The sequence below is a fragment of the Choloepus didactylus genome, chromosome 9 (genome assembly GCF_015220235.1).
Source record: "Choloepus didactylus isolate mChoDid1 chromosome 9, mChoDid1.pri, whole genome shotgun sequence".
NCBI classification, from domain to species: domain Eukaryota; kingdom Metazoa; phylum Chordata; class Mammalia; order Pilosa; family Megalonychidae; genus Choloepus; species Choloepus didactylus.
Window position 1 is genome coordinate 75070754 of NC_051315.1, and position 19800 is coordinate 75090553.

The 19800-nt window shown below is 35.8% G+C and overlaps 1 protein-coding gene across 1 annotated transcript in view; it reads left to right on the top strand.

The window, feature by feature from the left end:
• Nucleotides 1–19800, top strand: part of ZNF804A (zinc finger protein 804A) — a 282505-nt gene that overhangs the window by 221518 nt on the left and 41187 nt on the right. Inside the window, exon 2 of the mRNA XM_037850232.1 lies at nt 19469–19612. Within this exon, the coding sequence (XP_037706160.1) occupies nt 19469–19612 (144 nt within the window). The remainder of the gene's footprint in view (nt 1–19468; nt 19613–19800) is intronic.

Consider the following 19800-nt stretch of genomic DNA (forward strand, 5'->3'; position numbering starts at 1 on the left):
AAAATAATAATAAAAATCAATGAGACTCAAATTTCAATGGTTTTCCAATTATTCTGTCTGCATAATATAGTTTAGAATCATTCTTTTTTTATTCCAACACTCAGGAAATAAATAACACTTGTAAATGAATTAAATGATATTCTAAATTATAAAAGCCATTTGCAATTCAAGTATCAAACTCTGGGTGTGCCCCAAGTCCTCCAATATCATTGACTCACTCATTTAGTAAAAATACAAAACAAAACAAAAATTTTTGCTGAACTGAACCCTTGTTTACATATGGCAGGAAACCTAACACTCCTCTCCTTCAAAAAAAATTTGACAAAACCACCACCTCACAAACTATTGTCTTCTGGGAGATTTCATTTCTCCCAGTTATCAGTTATTCTGCTTCCATTCTTCTGAATTATCAATATTAACTTTTTTTGCCTAATATCCTTCAACCTTCCTCTTCTGTGTTCTTATGTCTACTCAAACACAGACCACAGTCATCTACTCTTTTGCGTTACCCCGAATTACCACCATTATTTGACCAAGTCAATGGCTGAATTTACTAAAGGTTGTGGGAAACAGAGAGGGTTTCACCAGCACTGTGAGCAAACAATTGCAAATGCAATAATGAGCTATCCCTTTCATGAATGTTTTTCAGTTATCTCTCTGAAATTGGTGATTTTCTCTGTATTTGTAATCAAAGCATCTTGTTGAGATTCCCACCCTGTACTTTTTTTTTTTTTTTTCCATTTATCCCTATACATTTTCTTTCTAGGAGCTGTAGAAATGTGAAACCTTTTCAATTTCTTTAGGTAAAGCCTAACTCATTCCAGAATATAAAGGAAGAGGGTAGAAGTGGAAAACATAATTCTGCTTTACCACAGAGAGGCCATCAAAGTATCATCTGATATCTATTTGGTACAGGATCTAAATTTTCTAAATGGTACAACTCTACAGTCGATTTGTTCAAATACCACAATTGCATGGAACTTTGAATAGGAAGTGAAATACGGTAGGTTAGTATAGGCTGGAGTGAAATAGTGACACATCCCAGAGTAATTTGGACAGATAACAAGAAATATATTTACAGCCTCCCCCTCCCCAGCCCTGAGGATCTGGGGGAAGGTGCGGATGTATTGGACATCCTCACCTGGACTGGTGTTGATGTTGTCACAAACATTGGGACTGGCGGTTTGATGTGCTGAGCCCTCGATCATGGGACATGCCCTTATGAAGCTCGTTACTGCAAACGGGAGGCTAAACTTGCATGTAATTGTGCCTAAGAGTCTCCCCCTGAGTACCTCTTTGTTGCTCAGATGTGGCCCTCTCTCTCTCTAACTCAGCCACCTCGACAGTTGAACTTGCTGCCCTCCCCCTTCGTGGGACCCGACTCCCAGGGTTGTAAATCTCCCTGGCAATACAGAATATGACTCCCAGGGATGAATGTGGACCCAGCATCATGGGACTGAGAGTATCTTCTTGACCAAAAGGGGGATGCAAAATGAGACGAAATAGTTTCAGTGGCTGAGAGATTTCAAATGGAATTGAGAGGTCACTCTGGTGGACATTCTTATGCACTATATAGATAACACTTCTTAGGTTTTAATGTATTGGAATAGCTAGAAGTAAATACCTGAAACTACCAAACTCCAACCCAGCAGTCTGGACTCCTGAAGACAATTATATAATAATGTAGATTACAAGGGGTGACAGTGTGATTGTGAAGACCTTATGGATCACACCCCCTTTATCTAGTGTATGGATGAGTAGAAAAATGGGGATAAAAACTAAGGGACAAATGGGGTGGGATGGGGGGGATGATTTGGGTGTTCTTTTTTCACTTTTATTTTTTATTATTGTTCTGGTTTTTTCTGATGTAAGGAAAATGTTCAGAGATAGATTGTGATGAACGCATACCTATGTTATCATACTGTGGACAGTTGATTGTATATCATGGATGATTGTATGGTGTGTCAATGTATCTCAATAAAACTGAATTTAATAAAAAAAAAGTATCACCTGAATAACAACTGTTCTTTTAGTACACAGAATTCCAATATCATATTTACTATATTTTAAAATAATACTTTTTTACTACAGGTTGATGAGAATTCCATTACAGCTAAATTTTACAAATATTTTTAAATTCTCATAGTGTTTTTACTATGTAAGTAATGCTACCACAATTTAACATGCGTTGTATTCGTGAATGAAAGTTATCAATTTACAATGGTTGGTAAAACTACATCGGTAAGTTACTCCTTAAGTGTAGTGTCATTTTATTGTAGCATTTCAGTAGTCTTATGTAAATGTTATTTAAAATGCTATCTTCCTTGATTATACTGGATCACCATAAAGTATTAAATTAAAAGGCAGAATTAAGTGTTTTGCCTGATCATATGTTTAAATTTTAATTGAATTGATGTTTTAACAAAATATACTTTTTCATAAATTCTAATTTCTTTTAAAATTTGCATTTCAGTTATATCTTTTCGCTGGGTTCATCTTTTAAGCTACTATTGATTCTTCTCAACAGAGGGCAATGTCAGGTTGGATGGTATAATAGAAAGGGGATTAGCCGATAGGTCAGCAAGAGCCAAGTAAAACTCCACCATTACATGGTATAATATCTTGGGAAAATTACCCTTCAGCTTTTAACCTTATTTTTCATATGTAAGTGGAGCTAATAATATTCACCTGAGGGTTAATATTGCCAGGGATGAGATAATTAAAGTGTGGCGCTCATTTGTGACAATCAATAAATGTTAATGCTTTTCCCTTCCTCATTGTATCATCTCCACCCAAATTTCCATTTTAAGTTTTCTAGTCAAAATGCTTCTCTTTTCAAAATATCACTTTTCTTTTGGGTACCTGAAACATATGATTATTTCCAAATGGGCTTTCCCTGCTGTGCTAACAATGTATCAAATGTACCGATTATCACTTCCATTTGGAGTTCGAGACAAAGCTGAATTAACCACAGGCAGAGCCTGCTGGCACTGATGGGAAGCAGCGGGTCTCTACACAGCGCTCCTCCGATGACGGAAGCCACCGCTGCATCACCATCTTTACAAGGCGTCTGAGGAACCCTGTTATGTGGCACCTATGGTGCCATGCTTGCTTTGTGAGAAAATATTTTCTAAAAATGCATAAAAGTTAAAAGTTTTGAGGACTATTATTTTACCTTGTTTTGTTCTCAGCAAGACAGTTTCATTTTGTAGCCAGGAAATAAGGGGAAAAAGAGGAAATTTATGACTTTAGGAAGTTGAGGAACTAGTCTAAAATAAGTTTGGAATACATTTCCTTTTTTGAAATCTACATTTGCCACTTGAATAGTATGATAATATCTATCTATCTATCTATCTATCTATCTATCTATCTATCTATCTATCTATCATCTAGCAATCTATCTATACATTTATTCAACTAGCTAGCTATCATCTGTCTAATCATGGTCCTTAGGTTTTTTGCCTCTTCCTTTTCTTGTGACCAACTTTTTGGTAATATGCCTTCTAACAAGTGTGCAAAGTTTCCAAGGCCTTCCCTTTCCAAAATGCAATACTATAAAATATATGAAGTATTCTTCTAATCCAAAAGAATCCATCACTATTGTGGCCTCAAGGAGTCCCAGCTGAATTTAGTTATGGATAAGTCCAGTCCAAGTTGCTATGGGGAAACTGTCTAGCTCTTCCTTGAGGGAGAAAACATTTTATTTGATGGGTATAAAAAGCTTCAGTTGGAATTCTTTGGATATTTTGATATAAAAAATTATTAGACTTTTAAATTTTAATAATATATGATGTTCAAATAATAGTTTTGAACTTTTTAATCTATCCTATTCTATGTTTAAAATATCTAACAATGAAAAAGAGTAAGAACTGAGTTAGAGAGAAACATAATTAAGTGAAGTTAGATACAAGTAAGGCTCAGAAAATGTTTCTTATAAACATATCTAAGCTCCAGGAAATTAAGGTATTGATAAACAGCTCAAGACCAGCTCTATAGTTTTAGCTATGTAAGGCTGGCATCTCAGAAGTGAGTTAGCTACTGCTTCATATTTCTCTTTTTCTTTTAAAGGAAGATACTCAGAAGAGCATATCCACTTTCATACCTCCCAATCACTCATCACTGTGGAAAAATCTGGCCTCTCTTCTCATCACTCAACTGAAACCATTATCTTCTGTCTCATTTTGTAAAGCAGTTACGGCCTCCTGTGTTGCTGTCCCTCAAATCTTCTAATGCCTTCCCATCATCTCCATCCTGCTGCTCTACTTCTAGGTTTTTGTTTTTGTTTTTGTTTGCCATCAGGAAAATGTCATCCTAACCAGTCTCTTTTTGCTTCTGATCTTAACTCCCACCCATATTTCATTCTCCACCCTGTAGTCATGTCTGTTTTCCTAAATGCAAATTGGATCGGCTTCCTTCCTTGTTTAAAAACTTTAACTGAATTCCCCATCAGCTTTTCTTGCCAACATTCAGCCTGCTTAGCAGACATAATACCTGAAGGCACCTTCATTACCTGACCCATGTTCCCTTTCTATGCCTGCCATCACCACCAGTCCCTCAGCTACTCCTCATGAATCAAATTCCCCACCCACCCCTAATCACTTGCAATTTTTCCAGAGTCTAGTATTTCATGGTTCTGAATATACTGTTATTTTCCTAGAATATAAACTCGATCACAGCATCTTTTACCTGCTCTAACCTATACAATTTTCAATGGGTTTGGCATCAATTAGAAAGTCTCTCCTGATCCCCTCAACTGGAATCTTATTACTCTGTTCTCATCAATCATAACCTTCTTTGGAGATCATTATTAGAACACTTATAAATACTATAAGAAAAAAAGTTGTCTTTCTTTTGACCGTGTTTATTAAAAGCAGAGATTGTTTTACACATACTTGTATCTCTAGGTTGTACATAATAGTTATAGGATCTCTATAAATGATGGATGAATAAGTGGATTTATTATTTCACATCATCTGATAGGTGGTTTTTGCTAACAATGAAGGGCAGGTATTTGTACCCCTAGATGCATCATTTCTTCTCTCCATTGCAGATAGTGAAAGTAACCAGCATGTAGTATTGATTTATATTCCTATTATTAAAATTATCTTTTAGAAAAACTATTGTTACAATGTATGATTTTTTTTACAATTATCCAAATATACAAAGTATGCATTTGTCCAAATTACCATCACACAGCTGTGCATCCATCACCACAATTAATATTTTTAAAAATTTTTAGAACATTTTCATTACTCCAGAAAAGAAATAAAGACAAAAAAAAAAGGAAATTCAAATCCTCCCATACCCCTAACCACTCTGTCTCCATTATTGATTCATAGGTTTGGTATAGTACATTTGTTACTGTTGATGAAAGAATGTTAAAATACTACTAACTGTAGTATATAGTTTGCAATAGGTATTTATTTTTTTCCTATTTGCCCCTCTATTATTAACTTCTAGTTACAGTGTCATACATTTGCTCTAGCTCATGAGAGAGATTTCTAATGTTTGTACAGTTAATCACAGACATTGTCTACTGCAAGATTCATTGTTTTATACATTCCCATCTTTTAACCTCCAACTTTCCTTCTGGTGACATACATGACTCTAAGTTTCCCCTTTCGACCTCATTCACACACCATTCAGGACTGTTAGTCATTCTCATAGCATGCTACCATCACCTCTGTCCATTTCCAAAAGTTTAAGTTCACTCTAGTTGAACATCTGCTCATAATAAGCAACCACTCCCCACTCTTTAGCCCCGTTCTATATCCTGGTAACTTATATTTCATGTCTATGAGTTTACATATTATGATTAGTTTATATCAGTGAGAACCTGCAATATTTGTCCTTATGGGTCTGTCTTATTTCACTCAATATAGTGCCCTCAAGGTTTCTTCATCAACCCATTTTTTTAAAGATGGTCTTGTTCACACACCATACATTCCATCCTAAGTAAACAATTGATGGTTCCCTGTATAGTCACATATTTATGTATTCACCACTATCACAAATATCTATATAAGGACATCTCCATTTATTCCACAAAGAAGGAGGAAGAGTCAAGTTAGAGAGACAAAAGAAAAAAAGGAAAAAAAAAAAAAAAAAAGAAACATGACAGCTAGGAAGCAATGGAAGGAAAGATAGCATTAAACCAAAGTAGAATAAAGAGTCAGAGAACATCTCCAATGCCAAGAGTCCCATACACCTCCCTTATGCCCCACCCATATGCATTTAGCTTTGGTATATTGCCTTTGTTACATTAAAGGAAGCATAATACAGTGTTTCTGTTAATTATAGTCTCTAGTTTGCATTGATTGTATTTTTCCCCTAATCCCACCCTATTTTTAAAACCTTGCAATGTTGACATTCATTTGTTCTCCCTCATGTAAAAATATATTTGTACCTTTTATCACAATTGTTGAGTACCCTAGGTTTCACTGAGTTATGCAGTCCCAGTTTTTATCCTTCCTCTTTCCTTCTGGTGTCCCACATGTTCCTAAACTTCCTCTTTCAACCATACTCACAGTCATCTTTGTTCAGTGTACTTACATTGCTGCGTTAGTATCTCCCAAAATTGTGTTCCAAACCTCTCACTCCTGTATATTCCTTTCTGTCTGTAGTGCTCCCTTAGTGTTTCCTGTAGAGTAGGTATCTTGTTCACAAGCTCTCTCATTGTCTGTCAGAGAATGTTTTAAGCTCTCCCTCATATTTGAAGGACAGTTTTGCCAGATATAGGATTCTTGGTTGGTGGTTTTTCTCTTTCAGCATCTTAAATATATCACACCACTTTCTTCTTGCCTCCATGGTTTCTACTGAGAAATCCACACACAGTTTTGTCAAGCTTCCTTTGTATGCGATGGATCACTTTTCTCTTGCTGCTTTCAGGACTCTCTCTTTGTCTTTGATGTTTGATAATCTGATTTTTAAGTGTCTTGGCATAGGCCTATTCAGATTTATTCTGTTTGGGGTATGCTGTACTTTTTGCATCTGTAATTCTGTATCTTTCATAAGAGATGGGAAATTTTCATTGATTATTTCCTCTATTGTTGCTTCTGCCCTTTTTCCCATCTCTTCTCCTTCTGGGACACCCATGACACATATGTTCTTGAATTTCATGTTGTCATTCAATTCCCAGAGATGTTGTTCATATTTTTCCATTCTTTTCTCTATCTGTTCTTTCGTGTGTAGGCTTTCAGGTGTTTTGTCCTCCATTTCCTTTGTTTTCTTCTGCCTCTTGAGATCTGCTGTTGTATGTCTCCATTGTGTCTTTTATCTCTTGTGTTGTGCCTTTCATTTCCATAGATTCTGCCAGTTGTTTTTTTGAACTTTAGATTTCTACCTTATGTTTGCCCAGTGTTTTCACTATATGCTTCATCTCTTTTTACATATCTTTCCTAAACTTTTTGAATTGATTTAGCATTAGTTGTTTCAACTCCTGTGTCTCAGTTAAAGTGTAAGTTTGTTCCTTTGATTGGGCCATAACTTCGTTTTTCTTAGTGTAGTTGTAGTTTTCTGTTATCTAGGCATCTGGTTTCCTTGGTTACCCCAATCAGATTTTCCCAGACCAGAATGGGCTCAGGTCTCAGAAGGAGGCAATATTCAGTATCAGGTTTCCCTGAGGGTTTCTCTTAGAAGATTGATGCACCCTGTGAGGTCTCAAGTCACTGTGCTTTTCTGCCTAGAAGGTGGTGCCTGTCAGCCTATCCCTCCAGACTGGTGTAAGGAGATGTGGCCTGTGGCTGTTTTCCCCCAGGCTCTGGGGTTTGGTTCTGAATGGAAGGCAGGTAGTAGAGCTTGGCACCACCTCTTACCTCTTAGGGAAGATAGACCCCCTGGGGAGGTACCATTTGCTTTTGAATAGTCTTTCTGAGTCTGCTATCTCCACTCTTGTCTGGGTCAGAACACTGGGAACTGAAAATGGCTGAGGCTTTCTCCACTGAGCCAAAAAAAGGGATAGAAAGCCCCCTTCAGGGCCAGTCCATGGCCACCCTGAGTTTCACCCATCAGGCAGAGACAGCACCTGGTCCTCTGGGCTCCCCCTCCTCCCAGAAGGTCCTCCAGCTCTCCAAGGTCAGTTGTCACCAAAAGCCTCTATCTGTTTGTTGGAGATTTGTAGCTTGTATTGAGCAGTCAACATTTGTTAATTAAAACATCAGTTGGAGCTGGGCTGAGGTATATTTGCCTGTTCAGAGAGTGCTGCTCTGTAGCACAGAGAGGCTTTGCAGTTCTGGCTGCTGTGGGGGAGGGGCTCTTGGCTCGGGTCTTCAGTTTTTACTTACAGATTTTATGTTGTGATCTCAGGCATTCCTCTCAATCCAGGTTGGTGCATGATGTGTGGACAGTCACATTTGTCCTCCAGCAGTTATTCCAGATTATTTACTAGCTGTTCCTGGTTGCTTATTAGTTGTTCCAGGGGGTCTAACTAGCTTCCACTCCTCTCTAAGCTGCCATCTTCTTCCCTCTCTACAATGTATGACATTTTGTACAGTTTAGAGAGCAAGGATTATAAATATTAAGACCCTAAATACAAGTGGAAAAAATTTTGTGCATTTTATGTATTTTGAAAAATATTTTACCACCCAATTGAAAAGTGCATACCACCAAAAACATGGTTTAGCAGTATAAGCAATTAAATGTTATGTGCAACCTCCAAAAATATCATTATAGTTCATGCATTCATTTATTGAACAGATATTTTTAAATGCTCTTTTGTAATGGATACTCTTTTAGGCAGTGGGGAAAGGAACAAAGCATTTGGGATTTACAGTGGTGACAGACTGAAACATATGATGTAATAACACATAGGGAATAATATATATATAACTATACATATATCACTACTTGATAAATATATAGATATATATATATAAGATCAATACTTCATATACATATCAAGAATATATATATATAAAAATAAAGTAGAATTTTTGGGTAGGGAAGATGAGCACTCTAATGGCAATGCTTAGGGTTAATTTCCTGTTTCTACATAGGGAGCCTCCCAGAATCCACAGATCTTGGTGAGATCATAAACTTTGTTCTCCCATCAAAGCCCTTGGCATAGACTAGCTGAGTACTCATTTGGTGCAGCAGATGCTATTGGTGCCCTACCCATACCCATCAGCAGTTACTGTTCCCATACATACATACTCAGTTTCCACTTGCTAGCACCTGAACTCTTTCCCTAAGGCCTTTCCTCTGACAACTCTGTCCTTGAGCAAGAGAGACCTAAAATGCCCATTATAAATGCCCTCCAGAAATTGCCATTACCATTTGTGTGGGATATCAAAAATTTCCACAACTTCCACAATACAGCCTCTGACACTGACTGCAAATACTGCATTAACTCAATTCAAAGTCTATTCTGACACTAACTACCCAGATTTGGGCCAGATTCCACAGGTTCAGGGCAATCCTCTACCAGATTGTCCATCAGGCACCACTCAGAAGTTTGAGGAACAGGGCCACCCACACTTCTGACTACTCCCTTAGGCTTGATAATTTGCTAGAATGACTCACAGCACTCACTGAATATGCAATACTTAAAGTTATAGCTTTATTACAGTAAAAAAAAAAAAAAAAAACATATAAGAAGAGGCCAAAGGAAGAGACACATTGAGCAAGGTCTGAGGCAGTCTCAAGTGCAAACTTTTGTGTTCTCTCCACATAGAGTCAGAATGTGCCAGTCTCAGGGCACAGAGATGTATTTTCTTAATCATGGAAGCTCATCCAAATGTCTACTATCCAAGTATGGGGTCTCATTACATAGCTATGATTGCTCAAATCAATATGATTGAACTCAATCTGTAGCCACCCCTGCCTTCCCAGAGGTTCGGGAGGTGGACCAATATGGCATGCGTCAAAGTCCCAACCCCTAATTACATGGTTACTCTTCCAGGTGGGGCCGACCCCCACGCTTAGACTGCAAGTGTGCCTGGCTCCTCCCTGTCGTCTTATTGGCATATTAACTCTGGTCCTGGGACCACCAGGAAAAACAAAAGACTCTCAGATCACAGGAAATTCCAAAGGATCAGAGTTTGCTTCCCCGGGAACTGAGGACAAAGACCAGCCAAGTTTTTCATTATGACATACAAATGTTTAAAGGGATTTGTTGGGTAAAATGCATAGTTCCTTTGCCCCAGGAATACAAAAGCTCTGAGGTCTGTGTTCTTTACTAGGTTTCAGATTTATGCAGCATAATCAAGCTTCAGTTGCCCCCTGCTGTAACTTCCTTTACAACACAATCTTTATTGGCTTCCTTCTGAGTCTTTACCTATCTGAGTCTTCATATTTAATGTGGGCTTTGCGTAGACAATTTATAGTTGGATCTTGCTTTTTTATCCACTCTGACAATCTCAGTCTGTCAATTAGTGTGCTTATACCATTCAGATTTTAAATGATTATTGATACTGTGGACTAATAGCTAAGATGTTTGTAACTATTTTCTATTTGTTCCATTGGTTCTTTGTTCCTCCTTCCCCTTTTATTCTGCCTTCTCTGGTTTTTAACTGAGCAATTTGTATGATTCTGTTTTATGGCCTTTCTAAGCGCATCAGTTATCTTCTTTAAAAAATATTTTAGCAATTCATGTAGAGTTACCACATAAGTTTTTACTAATCTAAGTCCACCTTCACATAATACTATACCATTTTTCATGCAGTGTGGGTACATAATAAAAGTATTCACAATTTGTTCCTCTAGTCCCTGTGGCATGCTGTGATTCATTTCATTTGTTCATATGAAATAATCTTCCAATACATTGTCAGTATTATTGCTTAAAAAAGTTAATTTTTAGATCAATTAAAAGTAAGAAAAATGAAAGATTTTTTGTCTTTATTTCTGCTTTCTCAGATGCTTTCCCTTATTTCCTTATGTAAATTCAAGTTTCTGAGCTATATCCTTTATGTTCTGCGCAAAGCACTTTATTTTAACATTTCTTCCATGAAAGTTTGTTGGTGATGAATTCCCTCAGTTTTAGTTTGACTGAGAAAGTTTTTATTTCTTTAACTTTTGTGAAATAATTTTGCTGGATAAAGAATTCTAGAACATTGGTTTTTTTTTTTAATTTTTTCTTTCAACACTTTAAATATTCCATTCAATTCTTTTTGTTGTATGATTTCTGATAAGAAGTCTGTTGCAGTTCTTATCCTTGTTTCTCTATAAGTAAGATTTTTTTAAAAGTCTGAATTCAAGATTTTCCCTTTGTTTTTTGGTTTTCTGCTGTTTGAATGGGATAAGCCTAAGTGGTTTGTTGTTCTTGTTGTTGTTTACCCTTCTGGTGTCCTCTGACCTTCCTGACTCTTTTATTTGGTGTCTCATTAACTTTGGAAACTTTTCAGCCATTCTTCCTTAAAATATCTGCTGTTCTGCATGCTCTTTCTTCACTTTCTGGTATTCAAATTACACATATATTATACCTTTTGACAGTGACCTGGAGTTCTTAAATCTCCTCCTCCTCCTCCTCCTCCTCCTTCCTCTTCTTTTCTTCCAATCTCTCTCTCTCTCTCTCTCTCTCTTTCTCTCTCTGCATTTCATTTTGGGAAGTTTCTCTTGGCCTATCTTCAAGGTTACTTAGTCTTTCTTCAGTCATGCTGAATCTACTGATGAATCCACTGAAGGTATTCATTTCTGTTCACTTTTGAAATCCAGCATTTTCTTTTGACCTTTTTCTTAGAGTTTTGTTCTTGGTGCTTGTATAATCCTTATGTTCTTGTATGTGGTTTGCTTTCTTTGCTTTAGAAACTTAACATATTAATCACAGTTACTGTAAATTATCTGTCTGATCTATACCATATCAGAGTATGGTTCTAGTGCTTGCTTTGTCTTTTTGGACTGTGTTTTCTTTTGCCTTTTAGCATGCTTGGTAATTTTTTGTTGAAAGTGAGACATGTTGTGTAAAGTGATAGGAGCTGAGGTAAATATAGCTTTGGTCTATTTATGTTACTATGGCTAGGTGTTGGAGAGTGATTAGGGTTTGCTGTAGTTATAAGTCCCAGGGGCTTCAAATTCTTCTATTGTCCTTGATTTTGTCTCCCCTGTTGACTTTGGGCTTCCCTATGTATACTACCTCACAGAGAATCTGTGTCATGCAGCCCTTTTGTCTGTAATCTACTACAACACTAGAGCCCTATTGGGGGGTGGTAAGGTGTGAGGAAGGGGATCATTCTGTAACCTACTGATTAAATATCAGTCTTTTAATGGTCTCTTGTCTTGGGCACCATGACCTTCATAATTATTTCTCCAATGGTATAGCTTTTTATTTTTCTTCTCCCATCTCTCTGCTCCCTTTCCTGTCTTGCAGAGTTCTCAATATATTTTCTTGGAGCCCTTACTGCTGTTGACAATATTATCAACATATTATAATATGTTAGGTCATACAGAAAGGCTAGAGTGGGCTAGAACTGGAAGGACATTCCTTTCCCTGGCTGAGATTAGTTTTCAAAATTGAGCTGTGGAATTTTTTCCCCCTTTGGGGTCTTTATTACAGAGAAGGCTCTTGGCTTATTTCCCAATGATTACTCCTTCCCTCCCACTGCCACAGACACTAGGGACTTTTTTTCTGGATCATCGCCATGAGAACCTGGTGACATTTGTGGAAGGAAAGTCCACAAAAGTCTTTCAGGTTCCCCCTAAGATTGCAGCAACAAGGAGTTTCTCTCTTGCATGTTAGTCCACAGTCAGCCTACAGCCATTTGTCAACGTTACCATTAAAGTGTTGATACCAGTTCATGGCTCCAGTGGTTTCTGATCCAAGTAAACAGACTTAAGGTGCTATATCTCTCTGGAATTGCCAGATTTTACAATGGTATTTTGCTGATGGGTCCAAGAAATGTCATTGATTTTTTGTTTTTCTGTTTTTTTCTTGTTGTAAGGACAGGAGTGATGGCTTCCAACCTCTTTACACATTGGAGCTGAAACAGGAAGTTTTTATTGACTTCCTATTCTCACTTCAACACTTTTTTTAAACCAGAATTTCCCAAAATCCCAGATAAATCACTTAAACTAAGCTCCTTGTCTTGTGTCTATTCCCAAAAAATCCAAACTAGGATAACTGGTGAGACTTAAACTGGATCACTGTTACAACTGAGATGGTAACAATATGCTACAGCTCATCACACTCCTTTCTTCTGTCTTTCAGAGCAAATGGCTGCTGAAAGACTTTCCTAAGCTAAAATAGGAACCCTCAATACAATCACATGGACTCCATGCTGGGATCCTTTGTAGAATATATTTATATAGAATTCTAATGCTAGGAATTCTATGTATGGGATTTTGTATGTGAACTAGAATTTTACAGACCTCAGCTAGAATTCTTCTTTGGAAAATCTGACATCTTTTGCTGGTTCACCTTGAAATATGAGATCCTTTACATCTTTGCCTGTGCACAGGGAAATTTCATCGTGATGTTAAATGTCAGTCACGTATTAAAACCTGCTGTCCCTTAGATCTTCCCAAACATGAAGGGAGAAGCCTAACTTAGTCTCAGTTGCCTTTTTGAGTTATAAAAATTATTTGCTTACATTAATTAGGGAGTCTAACAAATATGTTTGTGGGCTACTGCTTCCTGTAGAATCAATGGAGGAGAAAGAAACTGATGCCTCCATAGAAAGTCTTGCCATCTTGAAGATGAGTATATTCAGGAGAGATTGGCAAGGCTGTACTCTGACAGGAAAGGCTTGGGAATCCATCCTTCTTTTATGAGAGTAGGTTCTATAAATTAAAAACCATGCAGTTTATCCAGGGGTTGTTACCAGCTAAATAAGCACAGAAGAGAAGCAGGTAAAACCCATGTGCAAATCCTCTTGCTTTGAAACTAATTTTGAAAGAAGTTATAGTTTGGCTGAGAAATAACTTTACTTACTTCAATTCTAGGAAATGTGGGTATTAAGGTGGAATTTTTACTTACTATTGGGTTATACTCAATTTAGCTCACCAGAGATGTCCATAGGAATATGATATTCAATTCATAGCCTTATTGGTGTTCAACCTCTGCCTTCAAATTTGTTGGTGGTAGATGAGTTTACATTTCTGTGCAGTCTTTAAATACCTCGCATTTAGTGCACATTCTTTAGTCTAATTTTTCTCAATAGTTCTGTGACTTTAATAAAATTGTGATTTTCTGACCTGGTGCTTAGTTGTGTCTTCTATATTTCTCAAAATCATCTTGTAATCTATTCTTCAGACTTTTATTTAATAGAGCCTGGACTTTCAGAGACAAATGAAATACATGCTGAAACAATAACACACCCTTTGTTACCTAGAAATGTTTCCCTCTTTCCTAATTGGGAAAATATTTATACAAATAAAGACTAACAGCAGTTTTTCCACATTCTTCTCATGTACTCCATTTTTGCTTTATTGTTAATATAACTCTGAGGTTCCAGTCACCAAAGATGCCCTATCTCTGTTTGCTTGTTCTTTTTCCTGAATAAACTGTCTTCTTTACTTTAAAGGGAAAGCTACAAAGGAGACTAAGGAAATTGAAAATAAAGAGTGTCTCTATACTAGAAAGGGTGATAAAGGAAGCTATATTTGAGGAAACAGCATTTGATCAGGGAACCACAAGTAGTGAATGAGTATGTCATGCAAATATCTGGCATATGTACATTCCTTGGAGAATAAAGAACAATGAGTATATCGAGATGGGTGTACAGTTAAGAAAGTTTCATAAGTATTAAAGAGGTTAGGTGGCTAAAGTTAAATGAGGTGGAGAGAATGGTTTGGGGGTAGATTGAATTATGTACCTCAATTTAGACATGTTTTTAATCTTAGTCCACATTCCTGTGGGTGTGAACCCATTGTAAATAGGACCTTTTGAAGATGTTATTTTTAATTAAGGTGTGGCCCAGTTGAAGGAGATTGGGTCTTAATCTGGATTACTAGGCCCATACAGAGAAAGAAACCAGAAGCCAGAGTCAGAGAATGCCACAGGGAGAAGCTGGAAATCAGTGGGAACCCAGAAGAGAAGGAAGAAGACATTGCCATGTGCTGGGGCACAATGGAGTCGGTTGCACTGCATGAAGCTGCTGGAAACTATTTCAAAGCCAGTCACTTAATCAATGACAAGAACAGGAGATGTGGCCCAGAAGATTTGCAGTGGTGCGTAGGAAGTGTAAACTGATGTCTTCCCAAATGGAATATCTTGTCTGGATATTCTTCTAAAAGTGAACAGCCTTGTCATCTCTTCCTTGATTGATCTTTTTCTTGTGATCATAATTTACCAAAGACTATTTTTGTTTCCTCCCTTTAAAGAAGCAATAATAAGCTTTATCCTGCTTTGTTTATAAATCACAAGGATAATTTTACTTGTAATGGAGCAATAGCTTAAAAAATAGGAGGAACAAAAGCAAGAGACATTGATTTCCTCAAGTATTTTAATGTTAATTATATATAAATGTTCCTTTTCAGCATTTAAGATAATTGCATATTAACTGTGCCAATCTATTTATATCATTTCAATTTTGACTATTTTAAATAGAGTATCTGTAGCAGAAATATTATGATGTAATATGTGGATGCAACTACTATTTAGAATGATAATTTGTTTACTGCATAACTTGGTATGGGCACCACACATGGCACCACAAACCCAAGCATGAACATTATTATTTTAATAAAGCTATCTACCTAATGTTGCAATTTTCTGTTCTGTCTTCTTTGTATACATGTGCAACACAAAAAGGGCAGACTTTATTATTATTTGCTGTGTGTCTGCCAATGCTGGGCTCTGCTTAAGGCTCTGGGGACACAGCTGTGAATAATACTGGTCCAAATCCCTGTCTTTGCAGAGCTCACATTTTTCAGGGAAGGTTACTCAGAAATACCAAGTTACAAAGTTTTAGTTCTAATTTGTTGGCATTCACTTTTTTATGTTGGGTGGATGGACTGCCCCTGGGACTGTGGGTAAACCATTAACCTATCTTTTTCAATTTGCCAGTTTATAAAGGGTATTGCAATGCATGGTTGCTAAGTTTTAAAATTAAAATATCTCTACTTTCTTAATTTGAAGTTTTATGGATGCTGTTTTCCTTAAAGTAAAGAATTCAACCTTTAGTGTTTTTAGAACTATGTAAAATATGATGGGTTTGGATGACCCAATGAGAAGCCTGTCCATTTCTTCTTCACTTTCTATCCTCAAGATAAATGGGCCACTATAGAAGCTGTGTATATGCTTGAACAGAATGGTTTTCCCAGATAGAGGGGATTTTTTGGTTGAGGATCAATGAGCAGCCCTGCTCCCTTTTCATTTTATTAAAGTATATTTCTTACCTTATGTAGTGGAGTGGCTTCGTTGAATATGTATTAGTGTGTTTTGTAAACTCAATCAATGCCTCTTTCAGTATGGTCTGCTATGAAGGAGAAGGACTATGTCAGCCTGGCTCGAGTTTATTCTGTCTATATAGGTTTTTTTGAAATGTATAACTTTTGACAATACAAATGGCCCTTACAATATACATACAGTAACTTGGTCATTCTATTCTGCCATGTTTCCTAGAATAAAGCCCTGGTTCTGTAGTACAGTTCAAATCTAGTTAAAAGTCCTGGCCTTAAAATATTTCTTACTATGTCACTTCTTACAATGTCAGCTTTGGCCTTGTTATGTTTCTTTTCACTTCTTAGAGGGAGAGAGAGATAAAGATTGGAAATAGAGATAGAGATTGAAAGGGAGATTGAGAGAGAAAGAGAGAACAAACAAGTATCAAAATATTAACAAAATTTATTTAAGTGAAGGTCATATAGAAGTTAATATCATATTCTTGCAACTTTCCATAGTTCTACATATTTTTCCATATGTGAAGTACAATTGTTAAATGTTCTGAAAAAAGGTTGCAATGAGGAATAAAAGAAAGAGAGGAGGGAATTGATAGGAAAAAACATCTAGTGTATGGATCTTATATAAATTCTGTTTCAAACAAACAACTTTAAAACATCAGACAATTGGAGATATCTGAACACCCTGGATATTTGATGATATAGAGGAATGATTGTGTTTTTTGGTTTTGTTTTGTTTTTAAGTCTGATAATGGTCTCTTTATGTTAAAAAAAAAAAAAAAAAAAAAAAACAAAAACTGTCCAGTTTAGAGATTTACACTGAAGTATTTGTTGATGAAATTATATTAAAGTTGGGAGTTTCTTTCAAAGTTATCTGGGGCCAGTGAAGGGATGTGAGATGAATAAGGATAAAATAAAAGAAGACTGGCCATGAATTGATAATTGTTGAAGTTGAATGATGGGTGCATGGCGGGGGGGGGAAGGATTATACTATTCTCTTTACTTTTTATGTGTTTAAATTTTTCCGTAATAAAAGACAAAAATAATTAATTGCTCTGGAACCAGATTATTTGGGTTCAAATATGGATTGCATATTTTCTTTTTGTGTACCCTTGAGCTAGTTACTTAACTTTGCTGTGCCTCAGTGTTCTCATTTGTAAAATGAGATGTACAGAATGCATACCTATATGATTTTAATCAGGATTAAGTGAATTAGTACATTCAGACTCTCAATCAGTGCTTGACCACAAACAAGTACTGAGTAAAAGCCAGCTATTTGTATTATTAGATTACTGTTTTTCTATTCAAATCTAACTGAGGCTAATACTTTTAAGAATACAATTTATCTAAGAATTTCAGTTTGTGCTACTTGAAATTTTCCCACTTTTGTGGACAGGATAAGCTGGAAACAACTATTGCTTCTCTAGAGAAATATCAGACTTCGGAAGAAAAAAAGATATACCATATCAAGAAATAATTGACTATTTAGAGAAAAAACCAACTTTCAGGTAATTATAATTAATGGAGAAAATCAACTAATTTGCAAAGCAATTACTGTTAGACCTAGAAGATTTTCTGAGAACTAATTCATCTTCTGAACCAAAAACTATTGCTTTTATAATATAACTCCTTTATTGATTGGAATTTTATTACACACACTTCAGCCATGATCATAGTATTTAATATTTGTTTTATTTAAATTGACTAAATTAAAAAAAAATTCTTCTGAAGATTTTACTAATAATTTAGTAAACAATTTAGATCTATATGACTCATTTTTTGAACTAAAAAAATTTTTTTAACATATTGGAAGCAACCAAAAGGAATAGTCAGGAGTAGGTCACAATTATGTTGAGAAATGGCAACTTATTTTTTGAGATGGATGGATCACACATCAAGCAATTTAAATGATTTTGCAATTTATCATTTCCTGCTGTGTAATTCATAAAACTATAAAAAAGTAAAAATGGATTCCTGTGTTTAAAATGAGAAGGTTGGCTACATTTTTGCAGATTTTGACAAATGTATTTATAGATAGAAGTACACCCCAAATCTGGGTGAACTTTATTACATGTGATGTGTGCATAAAATTTTAGTACAATAAAGTAAGGGGAAAAAGTAAAAATCATTTACTAAATGACAATTTGTAAACCATGTTTAAATTTTGTAGAAGCTATTTAAAAATTCAAACCATGATTCTTTTTTAGCCTGTATATTCAGTGAGAGGACAAAATTATATCATTTCATCTCCACATCCCAGTACCTAAGAGATTGAGTGGCTTACTTAAGCACATAGGAGGCCTGGATGCTGTAGTTATTGAATTTACAGAAGTTGAGTCTAAAAGCATCTGTAGGTTAAAAACATAATATATTCTATGCCCAGGATTGAAGTTTAAGACTTCTTTATATCAGCACTTCAGTGAAAGAACCAGACAATGTTTCAACATGTAAAATTTATTTATGTCTGATTAGTATTTTAGAATGCATAACACAGCAAGTAAATTTAAATTTAAGGAAATCTGAAATCGCTGTCAAACATTTTGCCATTTGATGCTTTGTAAACAAAAGTTCATGATGACTGCTTACATTTTTCATTTTCAGGAGGGTGATTGTCTAGCAAAGCCTTAGTCATCTTTATTTACTGTGAGAATGATGAAAACAATCTGCTCATAGAGTTTAATACTTTTCAGTTTGAGTAAATGACTTTGCAAAAAGTTTCTCATTTTCCAAATACCAGTGGATGTTTTAAAGGGCATCCTAAATGCATATAGGTCAATGTGAAAGCATTTAGTGAAATGAAATCTATTTCAGGTGAAAAATAAGTTACCATATATATATTTAAGGAAACAAACAAACAAAACACCAAACATTATTTATGTATCAATATAGACCTTTTCCAACAGGAAACATTTTAGAACTTCTTCAAGGAAGGACTCCTATTTTTCCTATGGTTAGATTTTCTGTTCCATACTTCAGATGTTTTTTTCCAGTCTTCCCTCTTTACTTTGGTTTCTTCTGCTAATCTTTTATTTTATTAAGTCATAATTTCTTCCAATTTAGTTTTATGGGCTGTGATTTCTTTTTCTCTTTGTTAGATTCTGTTTATAACTTTATTATACTAAAGTTGACAACAGTCAAAACAAAGTAAACTCAGGAGAGAGCTAATTGCTTCCTTCTTTGGAATTTTATTTTTCAGGACTACGCTGAGAAGGAGAACACCATAGCAAAAGCACTGGAGGACCTGAAGGCCAATTTCTACTGTGAACTCTGTGACAAGCAGTACTACAAGCATCAGGAGTTTGACAATCACATAAATTCATACGACCATGCTCACAAGCAGGTAAGAAATAGATGTCCAAAAATACCTGGCATTTCTGAACTTTTATAGTAACATGAAATACTGAGACTATGTAATATTTTATTTACTTTTCCCCAATGTATAATTTTAATAGATGCTTCAACAATGCAAATTGATTCTGTAGTGATGATTTCAGGACTTTCAGAAAAAGACATTTAAAAACAGCATGA